The 13259-nt window shown below is 38.5% G+C and overlaps 1 protein-coding gene across 2 annotated transcripts in view; it reads left to right on the top strand.

Annotated features, from left to right (window-relative positions):
- Positions 1-275: 275 nt before the first annotated feature.
- The window catches only part of WDR19 (WD repeat domain 19), a 113262-nt gene continuing 100278 nt past the window's right edge, over positions 276-13259 (top strand). For both annotated transcript variants that reach the window (XM_007098871.3, XM_007098870.2), the window contains exons 1-4: positions 276-340; positions 2704-2795; positions 3327-3392; positions 5452-5577. In XM_007098871.3, the coding sequence (XP_007098933.1) occupies positions 335-340; positions 2704-2795; positions 3327-3392; positions 5452-5577 (290 nt within the window). In that variant the 5' untranslated portion in view covers positions 276-334. The remainder of the gene's footprint in view (positions 341-2703; positions 2796-3326; positions 3393-5451; positions 5578-13259) is intronic.

The raw sequence follows: 13259 nt of genomic DNA, 5'->3' as shown, positions 1-13259 counted from the left end.
CGAAATTTACGCAGGCGCCTTTCAGGGCTCACAGAACCCACCTCCCTCAAGCAAGTCCCCGGGATTCATCCAATCAGAGCTCAACCAGGAAATCATGTAGCCGCAAGACCTCCTGACGCGAGTCGGCCTACGTCCGCCAGAGTCACGTGATTCCAGTCCGCGCCTCCCGCCCTCCCCTGAGGAGGACCCCCACGAGGCACCGCCCTTCAGCTAGTGCTCGCTGATTGGTTACTGTTCCTGCGGTCTCCTGGGTGACGGGAACGCGTTAGCCCTCTTGGTGGAGGCCCACTGCGCCTGCGCATTTGCCAGATCGCGCGGCCGCTCGAGCCTTGAGATGAAGGTAAATAACTTACAAACCCCCGGGGGTGGGGGCGGGAAAACGCGACCACTGGCTCTTAGCCCGCTGAGCGTCATTTTGAGGTTAGGAGCCTGTGCCCTCTCCCCCGTCCTGAATGCGTTAGAGGAGGGGGGAAGAGAGCCGGTGGCCCGGGGGGAGGAAAGCTGCAGCGAAGTTGAAGGAAGGAGGGAAAGGAAAGAAAACTGGAGAGGAGGAGAAGGCGGAGAGGGAGGCCTCATTTCTGGCACCGCGAACCGAGTTGAAGTGGTGCGGGCAGAGGGAAGGCGGGCATGGCCCGAAATGAGCAGATTGGATCAGAAGAGACTAGGAACTTCACACCGCGGAAAGAGCGGTCTGCGTTTGGGAGGTTGCGGTGAAATTGACTGGATTGGGTGTCACCAGCCGCTGCTTTTCCTGCAGCTGAGCCTCTAGCAAGCCGTACTCAGCGCCTTTAAAAGAGTGAAAAGCTTCCGAAAGAATAATGTCAAATTATATCGCCAGTGACTGATCTAATGTAGAAATCACTCAGTGGCTAATGTACATTATTCACGGAGAAAACTGCACTTGCACACGCAGGTCTCCCTCGAGAGCATCATCCTCTGCACGCACCGTTCCTAGGTTTGGGCTTCTAGTGAACCCTATTCCACGTCAGTGGCTACTGCCGATTCACCTATCCGCTTTACTACAGCGATAGTACAGCCCTGATCTGACAAGAAATGGATTGCTCAGTTTAAAAAGTAATTAAGTCGTAATGATTCCTCGTGGCTATTAGCGTGGAAATTGGAATTGACCGGTAATCATCACATTTCTAAAGCTTCACAATTCTAAAGCTTCACTTCACGATTTATGAAGTATCAGAAGGGAGAAGATATTATTCCTGGTTTACAGTTGAGAATTTTGTGCTTGAGGCAATTTGAGCTACTTGTTTTAATTAAGCCGTGCAGCTAGTAAGTAAAAAGCAAAACCTAAATCTGGTTTTCTTGTTGTGAAGCTAGCACTTTTCCTGTGTACTGTATGTGGAGCATGTATATATAGCTCCACTGAAGAAAAATAATCTGTAAGGTCACAACTAGAAGAGCGCGACCATGAAACTAATGAAATTTAAGGATGCATCGCTTGAATAAAGGGGTTCTAGGTCATGTTGTCACAAAATTGCAAAAGATGCCTTTATGCTTTTTTTTTTCCTTCAAGGTGTTTTCCTGCTCCACAAAATGTGAATGCACCTTTGATTATAGAGGTTCACCTGTTTTCAATAGAGGTGGATTTCATCCACTTAACACACCAAATGCCTATTGATTGGTGTTTAATTTTGAGCATTGGATGAGTTTTGTGTAGCCACTAGCCTTACCAAGCCAGCTGTAGTATTTAAACTTCATATGCCTAGATATGGTCTATGATTTAACCTAATTATTTATAATTTAACCTAATAGTAAAATCTAAATTTTTTCATTCAAGCTTATGTTCTTAATAGTTTTAGATCAATATTGTTTGATATAAATTTAATGTGAGCCAATGTAATTTAAAAATTTTAGTAGCCACATTAAAATGTTTTAAAAGAAACAGGTAAGATTAATTTAAATAATATACTTTATTTTATCTAGTATATCCAAAATATTGTTTCAATATGTAATCAATATAAAATATCAATGAGATAGTTCACATTTTTCATAGTCCTTGAAATGTGTATGTATTCTATATTTACAACACATCTAAATTCATACTACCTACATTTCAAGCCCTTAATAAAATTTCAAGTCCACCTGTGATTTGTGGCTTCCATATTGGATACCCCAGTTCTTGACTAAGTGAAAAGAAAGGCTTCTCAGCTGATACACTGTCCACCCAATAGCAAAATTAAGCACTTAATGATGAAGTAAGTATAACTAATGGGTAAAGGAAGAAAATAATTTTGAATGAAGGATAGACATTTGTATTTTTATCACGCTTAAGTTTTTTTAAATGGTAGTTTTGTTAAGTTTAAAAACTCCATGCCATGCTAAACTCCACTTAGCTAATGATTATTAGCTAAATTCAAGTTTAAGTTATTTTACTCTTTAACATATAAAACATTAAAATTATAATTTTCATGAAATTAATATTCAAAACATTTAAAACCAAATTTTATAACTGCTTTCCTATGTGTACTAAGGTCCATACTTTAACAGCCAAAGTGTGGAAATTTTTTGATTGGTTGGTTGATCTGATTAGTCATTTTGTTTGTTATATTATTGACTTTTTCTGGATAAGTTCTAACAATAAGCCTTTACCATCCTGAATTCTACTGTTTTCATGATCGTGTTTTGGTGTCTTTGACCAACCCTTAATTGTATGTTTTGAAAATATAAAAATTGCGTTTGCCTTTTTAGCGTGTTTTCTCACTGATAGAAAGGACTGGGCTTGGCACACCAATACAATTCACCTGGCAAAAAACATCAGGAAACTACCTTGCAGTAACAGGGTAAGAAATCAATGAATGCTTTAAGTAAATCATCCTGACTTCAGAGGCTTGTATGCCTGTATTACCACACCATTTGTTTAGTAGAAGTTCTTGTATGGTGGTTGTACAGTGGGAAAAGTAATACATTCATCTTCATTAACATCACAGTTCAGGGGCGCCTGGATGGCTCAGTTGGTTAAGCATCAGGCTTTTGGGTTTTGGCTCAGGTCATGATCTCACAGTTTGTGAGTTTGAGCCCGACTTTGGGCTCTGCACTGATGGTGGAGAGCCTGCTTGGGATTGTGTGTCTCTCCTCTCTCTCTGTCCTTCCCCTGCTCTCTCTCTCACTCTCTCTCTCAAAAATAAATAAATAAACCTAAAAAAAAGTCACAGTTCATAAAATCTTTTCCCTGGTAATAACTTTGTAGGTACAAATTATGAAACTGTCATGAGAGATCACTGAAATCACTTGAATGGCAGCTTAATTTTTTTTAATGTATATAAATAAAAAGAAACACTTAGATTATGTTTTTGTGTTCTAATTGCTTTTAGAGCTGATCATATTGTGAAAATCTTTGATCGCCATGGTCAGAAAAGAAGTGAAATTAACTTACCTGGGTAAGTACAGAGGTGGGTCAAAAACTTTTTCAAGCTTTGTTTCCTAAAAGATAAAAACAGTATTGCCTTAAAACTATAATCAAATAGAATTTTACCACATATATATAATCTGTATCTCCTCTTTTGCTTTTTTTATGGCAAAGAGATTTTTTTATACATAAGTTGTTAGTAAAACATGTAAACAGAGTTGATATTTATAACCTCCATACATTCACAGGGAAGCCTTAAAGTATAATTATAAATGAGTCTATATGGAAGAATACTTATTTAATTATAAATAAGCCTGTGTGTGTGTGTGTGTGTATAGGCAGAGAAGATAAATCCACATCCCTATAGCATTTCACAAATTGTTGGAAAATAGTTACTTTCCACATACTTTTTAAATGACAAAGACATTCTGTTTTCAGGAAATCATTCTAGATTACACAAAATATAACTTAAGCATTTTTGATGATTCTTTGTAAATTACCTGTATTATTTTATTGATAGTCTCAATGGTTATTAAGGTGTGTAGAGTTCCTCATCTAAATGGTCTTATGCTGCCATGCTTTTTTTTTTTTTTAATTTTTTTTTTATTTATTTTTGAGACAGAGAGAGACAGAGCATGAATGGGGGAGGGTCAGAGATAGAGGGAGACACAGAATCGGAAGCAGGCTCCAGGCTCTGAGCCATCAGCCCAGAGCCCGACGCGGGGCTCGAACTCACAGACCGCGAGATCGTGATCTGAGCTGAAGTCGGACACTCAACCGACTGAGCCACCCAGGCGCCCCGCTGCCATGCTTTTTAAATTCATGTCTGTTTTCTTTGGTTTACTGCCACCATCTTTGCAAAGGTTGTTTTACTTCCGTTGGTCTCTGACAGCCTTTCCCACCTCCTTCTCTGCCCCACTCACCTGATGCCACCATTTTGGTGTTTCCCATCGCCTCTTAACTGTTGCTTTTGTTTTCTGTATTATGGAAAACAGAAGTCAAAATAGTTGTAATTATGTCTAAAAACAAAAAGGCACTTAGTAAGGACCTTCTTTGGGTAAATTGTATGGGGTTTTTGCATGATCTCTGTGACCTCTATTGGTTATATGTTAGCTATATATATATTTTTTACCTCTGAATTATTTTGCTGTATTTATCATAGTTAAATTCAACTGACAGAGGATCTGCAGATAAATAAAATAGCTTTATGTATTGCCTTTGTTAGATGATTTTATCAAAAATTTGAAAGCTTCCCTCTTCCAAACTCCCCTAATCTCTGAAAATATTAGAGAAAATTAATTTTGAAGAATAAAGTGATTGAAATAATTGTCTTAACTATAAAACTGAGTATGGCTTAGCCGATATCCAAGAGCAGAGTCTCAAAATGAAAATCAGAGAAGAAAAAGTTAATTCTCAAGGAAGTTTTTGAACTATGATAAACACTTTGGAATAATTTTCAATTGTAACATTTTTAAAAAAGCATTTCCTATTTATAACTTTTGTCATTTTAATCAAATCACTCTAATTCTGTTATAATATAAAATGAAAATAACATTTCTTACCACTTCAAAATCCAGTTTTTCCATTATTTGCAATCCCACATCTACCCAACCGTGATCTGTTTTATACCCAATTTGTGTAGATATAACTTCATTTTTTATCAGTACCTTCTCTTTCTCTGTAAATCTGAAGTGACCTTTTGACATTTGGTCATACAAATTACCTCTTGATTCCAGATGTGATTTCTTTGTAGAGGTACTTGATGAGTTTGTCTTACCAAAAGGCCAGGTTCTTTATAGGATCTAAGAAAAATCTGCTAACTTACTATGTGTAATTATATTTAATGTAGTATATATAAATTATATTTAAAATAGAATTTAAATTCTTCCCATTCTCTCAATAACAACAAAAAATTTAACTTAGTGTAATCTAAGCAGTGAATAGTGAATTGTATTTCTCACTTTAGAAAGTTTATGACCTATTCAAAGTACATTGGTCTTGCTATAAATAAAAATCACAAATAGATTTTTAAATTTCTTTCCCTTGCTGTAAGAAAATGTATAGTGATATTTTGCTTTCTTTTTTAAAAGTAACTGTGTTGCTATGGATTGGGATAAAGATGGAGATATCCTAGCAGTGATTGCAGAGAAATCTAGTTGCATTTATCTATGGGATGCCAACACAAATAAAACCAGCCAGTTAGACAGTGGCATGAGGTAAGAATAACTTTTTTATTTTAAATCTTCACTTAGAAATATGATTATTTGGAGGCACCTGGGTGTCCAACTCTTGGTTTCAGCTCAGATCATGATCTCATGGTTCATGGGTTTGAGCCCTATGTCAGGCTTTGTGCTGACGGCACAGAGCCTGCTTGAGATTCTGTCTCCCTCTCTCTGCTCTTCCCCAGCTCATGCACATGCATGTGCGTGTGCTCTCTCTCTCTCTCTCTCTCAAAATAAAAAAGAAAGAAATATGATTATTTGTAGGTTTGATACTAACAATACTTACTGCTATCATTATAAAAATGCATTTGTGAGTTATTATGAAAGAAAGTTCATTTATTTTTTATTGTTACATATAATTCTATTGATTTTGCCCAATTAGAGTAAAACTGTTATAATTGTAAAATATAAATAGCTTCTTAAGAAGTTGCTTTCTATGGAACAGACTAAAATGTACAAAGATGAGACAAAATATCTGAAAAATCTGGAGATAGGATTGGCCGCAGGCATGGCTGGATCTAGGGGTTCTAGTGATGCAATCAAGACTCTAGCTCTTAGCTCTTCCTTTCTCTGTATTGACTTATTCTAAATCAGACTGTTTCCATGGCTACTGCCAGCTATTGACTTACATTATATCATTCACAGCAAGTTATGCCAAAGAGAAGAGCATATCCCATCACATTACCCTGTCCACTCAGTAACTCAAAAGTTCCCTGAGTAGGGTACACAGTGCCATAGGATTGAAAATCCCACCAGGTGAAGAGTGGGATGAAAGGTGGGACAGTTCCCAAATGGAAAATACATTTGGAAAACAGAATGAATTACAGGTCTCTGCTAAAATAGAAACCATTTTGACATATGGAAAAGCAAATTTTATTTACAACTGAAACTTGGTAGTTCAACCTTCAACAAGTTGCTTAACCTCTCTCTAAATCCCAAGTTCTTCTTTTATATGGAACGGGTATAGTAATAATATCTGCCTCATGGTGTCATGTGGCATGCAGGTAGGCCACACACACACTATAAGACTATAAATTTCCAATTTACCAAGGAATAATAACAACCCAGAGGAAGAAAGGTGGCCATGCAGAACAAGACCAAAGGTAACCTTAGCATAGTTTTCCTTTCCCTCAAAATTGACTCATGAGGTGTGCATTCACAGTTGATATTGTCTGCCCATTATAAAGTCTTAACATTTCTTGCTCTGTCCTTTTACACTTGGGGTATGCATCACTTTTCAAAAGATTTGAAGTATTTTCTGTTCTTCCATTCAAGAGAATATTTATAAACATCAAGTACTGGTTCTTGAACCAAATTCAGCATCAGTGAGACCACATTCTCTCCTGAAGAAAAAAGCATAATTTCCAGTGTTTCAGACTGGTGTATGTTCCTCTGCTGTCTATCTTCCCACAGATTCATTTCCTCATATCATCTCAGAGTTGTGAGGTTTAATTGTGTGTCATGCCTGGGCATGAAACCAAGAACTGAGTGAATGGTGGATGTTATTGTAATTATCATTAAGGTGGAACCAATTAAATATTAGTTAATATTTAATGTCTAAAGGTACTATTTAGCTTGCTCACAATTCTTTTTGTTCATGTTTTCTAAAAAGCAGACTCCCAAAGAGGATTGAGTGTATGAGATTTATTATAAGAAATAACTGTGGGGGAACCTTGAGGGGGCAGGTTAGAAGAGCCACCAGACCACAGTGCATATCTGACCCTCGTGAAGTGGAGAGGGAAGGAAGAAAGGTTAGGTAGAAATGTCTTAGACTGCAGCTCAGTTCTAAGAAAGGTCAGCTAGGCCTCTGGGGAGACTTTAAGCCAAAGTAACCCATCAGAGAAATCCTGTGTCTCCTGGGAATGGGCCTCAACAGTATCCGTGTCCACTCAGTTACTCTCTGGAAGTAGCCTGGGGGAGGGCATGGGCCCCAGCAGATTGAGGTGATGGATTCCAGTGCCAAGCATCTGGGGACATTGGTCAGTTACACTTTCCATAGCTGGAGATCTGAGAGACATTCTCACAGCTGTCATGCCTGCTTAAACATTAAGAGAAACATGCATATTGATCTTTTAAAAATATATGCTTAATACATGAAACCCAGCAGCCTGGTATATTAGTACTTCTTATTAGAAGTAATTAAAGAAAACAATTTTAAGTTTATTTATTTTTTTAGAGAGAGAGACAGCATGAGCAGGGTAGGAATAGAGAGAGAGGGAGAGAGAGAATCCCAAGCAGGCTCCTCACTGTCAGTGCAGAGTCTGATTCAGGGCTCAAATTCACATACCCTGAGATCATGACCTGAACCAAAATCAAGAGTTGGATGCACAACCGACTGAGCCACCCAGGTGCCCCCAGAAGTAATTTTTTTAACTACACATTTACTACATCCTTCTATTGTTACAACTAACTTTTTATATACTTTAGGTGAACTTTTGTCTCCTAGGTATCAAATGTTCTTGAAACCAGTGTTATTTTCTGCAGTGAATGGCCTATCAGTGGTTCTCAAACTTTAGGTGCATCAGAGTGCTTATTAAAACACAGATAGTTGGGCACCAGAGTTTCTCACTCAGTAGGTCTGGGGTAGGATCAGAGAAGTGGCATTTCTGAAGTTCCCAGATGCTGCTGCTGGTCCTGTGATTGCATTTTCAGGACCACTTTTCTATACCCATTGTGATTTCTTTCCTTAATATATGGAGAGGAGTCTACTACTTTCCAAGGAGTCCTGATTCCATGTAGTAAAGAATTATATAAAAGTTCAACCAGTAGATCCTAGAATGTACATAAGAACTGGTGGTAGGCAAATGTGCTTTCTACCTCTTTCTAAGTGAGCTACCCTTGATAGTGACAGAGTTGGGAGAGACAGAGAATAACAGTGGAATAGGAGAACCCTAGGCTCACCTTGTTCCATGAATAGAACTAGATAACTATCAAAACATCCTAAATACCCCAGAAATCGACCTGAAGACTGACAGAACAGACTCGACAACTAAAGGGAGAGAGGAGGCCACATTGAAAAAGATAGGAAGTGTGGAGACATGGTTTAGTGGAGAAATGGATCCTGGCTGCTGTGAAGGGGAAGGAGCGTGGTCATGGAGAAGGGCAACTGAGAGAGGAGCATATAGGGGAATGCACAAGGAGAACATTTCCCCAAAGCCATTGGCTTGGAAAATGAGAAGGGCTGACTTTCATGAGTTCTTGCAACCAATGGGGCTTAGAGCCTGGAGTCTTGAAGGTCAACAGGCTTCACTAGGATAGAGCCTAGAGGGTACTGCCCTGCTCCTTGAGAGAAGGCAGGTAAACAACCTGGGGCATACAGCATGGCAACAGCAATCTGAAGAGAGACTGGGCCACAAAATTGGGAGATCATTTGCTCTTCTTAGAGCATGTCCCCGAGAGACAGCATTCACGGAGATACATCTCCAGGAACAAAGGAGCTGGTCAGTGCCATTTCTCTCTCCACAGCATAAACACAGTCACCTGTGGAAGCAGTGCAGCATGGATACTGGCTGCCTAACTTATATTAAGCACCCCCTGTGCTCCAGTGGAACTGCTTTTCTCAGTCACACCTCAGTCCCAGTGTGGCAGGGCACTCCCCCAGAAGACCATCACAAACCTCTGCCCACACCGTGTCTCCTAAGCAGAGAGTGCTGCAGGGCCTCAGTTCTGGTGGAAGTAGTGACAGGTCTCATTTCACAAGCAGACTAAAACTTGCCACATCAGATCAGGGACCAAACATTGTGCATAGAAGTCAAGCAGAGCCCTGCAGATGACTCACTGAAGGATAGGGCAGCCAAAACACAACAGCACAGTGCATGCACACACACTGGAAGCACTCCCTGAAGCACCAGGCCCTGAGTGCTATGTGATGTCTTCTTTATAAGACCATTAGTTTCAGGAGCAGAAGACTTAACTGGCTTTAATAGCACACAAAAGAAGGCAGAGACTTAGAAAAAAATGAGAAGACAAGGAATTTATCCCAAACAAAAGAACAAGATAAGGTCACGGCCAGAGATCTAAGTGAGATAGATATAAATAACATGCCTGATGGAGAATTTAAAGCAACAATCATAAGGATACTCACTGGGCTTGAGAAAAGAAGACATCAGTGAGACCCATCCCACAGAGACAAAAGAGTTAAAAAAAAAAAAGAATCAGATGAAGAGTGTGATAAATGAGATTAGAAACACACTGGACAACAGGCTGGAAGACTGAGAGGGACAAATCAGTGACCTAGAAGACAAAGTAATGGAAAGTAATGAAGCTGAACAAAAGAAAGAAGAGTTATACGACATGATAATAGACTTGAGGAGCTCAGTGACTCCATCAGATATAATAACATTCCCATTATAGAAGTCCCAGAAGAAGAAAAGAGACAAAAGCGGGCAAAAAATGTATTTGAAGAAATAATGGCTGAAAACTTACCTAATCTGGGGAAGGAAACAGGCATCTAGATCCAGAGGCACAAAGAACTCCCATCAAAACCAACCAAAGCAGGCCTAATCCAAGACATACTGTAATTAAATTGCAAAATATAATGATAAAGAAAAGATATTAAAGGCAGCAAGACAAAAGTCCTTAACTTGCAAGGAAAAACCCATAAGGCTAGCAGAAGATTTTTCAACAGAAATTTGGCAAGCTAGAAGCGAGTGCATGATATCTTCAAAGTGCCGAACAGGAGGAGCACCTGGGTGGCTCTGTCGGGTAAGCATCCAACTTCAGCCCAGGTCATGATCTTGCAGTTCAGGAGTTCAAGCCCTGCATCAGGCTCTGTGCTGACAGCTGAGAGCCTGGAGCCTGCTTTGGATTCTGTGTTTTCCACTCTCTCTGCCCTCCCCCCACTTGCACTCTGTCTCTCTCTTTCAAAAATAAATAAACATAAAAATTAAAAAAAAAAAGTGCTAAGTGCTGAACAGGAAAAATCTACAGCCAAGAATACTCTGTCCAGCAAGTCTATCATTTAAAATAGAAGGAGAGATAGAAAATTTCCCAAATAAAACTAAAGGAGTTCGTGACAACTAAGCCAGCCCAGTGAGAAATATTAAAAGGACTCTTTGAATGGAAAGGAGAAACCAAAAGTGACAGTATAAAGACAGGAAACACAAAAACAGTAAAAATGAACATTTCTGTAAAAAAAATCAGTCAAGGAACTCACAAAAAAAGGATATAAGATATAATACCATATACCTAAAACTTGGGGAGGAGAGGAGAAAAGAATGGGTTAAAATTTAATCAACCATCAACTTAATATAGACTGCTATTTGCAAAAGAGGTTTTATACAAACCTAATGGTAACAGTATATCAAATACCACTAATAAACATGCAAAGAATAAAGAAATCCAAATATATCACTAAAGAAAATCAGCAAAACATGAAAGAGGGAAAGACAAGAAAGAATCAGAAAAATCTCCAGAAACAATTACAAAACAAGTAATAAAATGACAATAAATAACACAACTATCATAAATTACTGTGAATGTAAATGGACTAAATGTTCCAATCAAAAGACATAGGATGTTATGGGGCGCCTGGGTGGCTAAGTCAGGTAAGCATCCAACTCTTGATTTCAGCTCAAGTCATAATTTCACAGTTTGTGGGATCTAGCCCCACATCAGCCTCTATGTTAACAGCGTGGAGTGTACTTGGGATTCTTCTCTCCCTCTCTGCCCCTCCCCTGCTTGCATGTGTGCACTCTCTCAAAATAAACATTAAGAAAAAAAAGACATAGGATGTCAGAATGGATAAAAAAGCAAGACCCATCTATATGCTGCATATAAGAGACTCATTTTAGACCTCAACACATCTGCAGATTGCAAGTGAGGGGATGGAGAAACACTTATCATGCAAATGGGTGTCAAAAGAAAGAGTAGCAATACTTTTATCAGACAAACTAGACTTTATTTATAATTCTTTTAAATGTTTATTTTTGAGAAATAGAGCTACAGCGTGAGTGGGGCTGGGGGTGGACAGAGAGAGGGAGAAACAGAATCCGAAGCAGACTCCAGGGTCTGAGCTGTCAGCAGAGAGCCCAATGCAGGGCTTGAATTCCTGAACCACGAGATCATGACCTGAGCTGAAGTCAGACACTTAACTAAGACACCCAGGCACCCCTAGGCAAACTAGACTTTAAAACAAAGACTGTAACAAGAGACAGAGAAGGACCCTATATAATAATAAAGGGGACAATCCAATAAGATTTAACAATTATAAATATTTGTGCACCCAGCATGGGAGCACACAAATATATATAACAATTAATAGCAAATATAGAGGAACTAATCGATAATAATACAATAATAGTAGGCCTCTTTAACACCCCACTTACATCAATGGATCATCAAAAAAATTTTTAATGTGAGGGAGGAAGACAGGGAATCTGAGTGGGCTCTGTGCTGCCAGTACAAAGCCCGATGTAGGGCCCAAACCCGTTAGCCCTAAGATCATGACCTGAGCCAAAGTGAGACACTCAGCCAACCTAGCCATCCAGGCACCCCAAAGGATAGATCATCTAAACAAAAAATCAAAAAGGGAACAATGGCTTAGAATGACCAGATGGACTTAACAGATATATTCAGAATATTCCATCCTGAAATAGCAGAATACATATTCTTTCAAGTGCACATGGCACATTCTCCAGAATACAGAATATATTAGGTCACAAAATGGGCCTCAACATATACAAGAAGACTGAAGTCTTACCACGTACCTTTTCTGATCACAATGCTGTGAAACTAGAAGTCAGCACAAGAAAAAATTTGGAAAGACAACAAATACATGGAGATTAAATAACATGCTACTAAACAATGAATTGGTCAACCAGGAAATAAAAGAAATAAAAAAAGCACATGGAAACAAATCAAATTGGAAACAAAATGGTGTAAAACCTTTGGGATGCAGCAAAAGTGGTCCTAAGAGGAAAGTATATAATAATCCAGATGTACCTCAAGAAGCAAGAAAAACCTTAAATAACTTAACCTTACACCTAGCGGAAGCTAGAAAAAAGAACAATAAATGAAGCCTAAAGCCAGCATAAGGAAAGAAATAATAAAGATTAGAGCAGAAATAAATGATGTAGAAACTAAAAAAAAAAAAACAAAAAACAAAAACAGTGGAACAGAGCAATGAAAGCAAGAGCTGATTCTGTGAGAAAAATAAATAAAATTTATAAACCTTCAGCCAAAGTTACCAAAAAGAAAAGAGAAAGGGCCCAAATAAGTGAAATCACAAATGAGAGAGGGGAAATAACAACTAACACCACAGAAATACAAACAATTATAAGAGAATATTATGAAAAACTATATGCCATCAAATTGGACAAGCTAGAAGAAATGGTTAAATTGTTAGAAACATATAAATTACCAAAACTGAAACAGGAAGAAATAGAAAACTTGAACAAACTGATAACCAGCGAAGAAACTGAACCAGCAATTTAAAGATTCCCAACCAACAAAAGTCCAGGACCAGATGGCTTCACAGGCAAATTCTAGAAAGTATTTAAAGAGGACTTATGGCCTAGTCTTCTCAAACTATTTCAGAAAAATAGAAAAGGAAGGAAAACTTCTAAGTTCATTCTATGAGGCCAGCATTCTTTTGATACCAAAACCAGATAAAGATTCCACTAAAAAAGAGAACTATAGGCCAATATCCCTGATCAACACAGATGCAAAAATTCTCA

This window comes from Panthera tigris, chromosome B1, assembly GCF_018350195.1.
Source record: "Panthera tigris isolate Pti1 chromosome B1, P.tigris_Pti1_mat1.1, whole genome shotgun sequence".
NCBI classification, from domain to species: Eukaryota; Metazoa; Chordata; class Mammalia; order Carnivora; family Felidae; genus Panthera; species Panthera tigris.
Note: the sequence above shows the minus strand (reverse complement) of the source record. Positions and strands in the feature narration are given on the sequence as shown.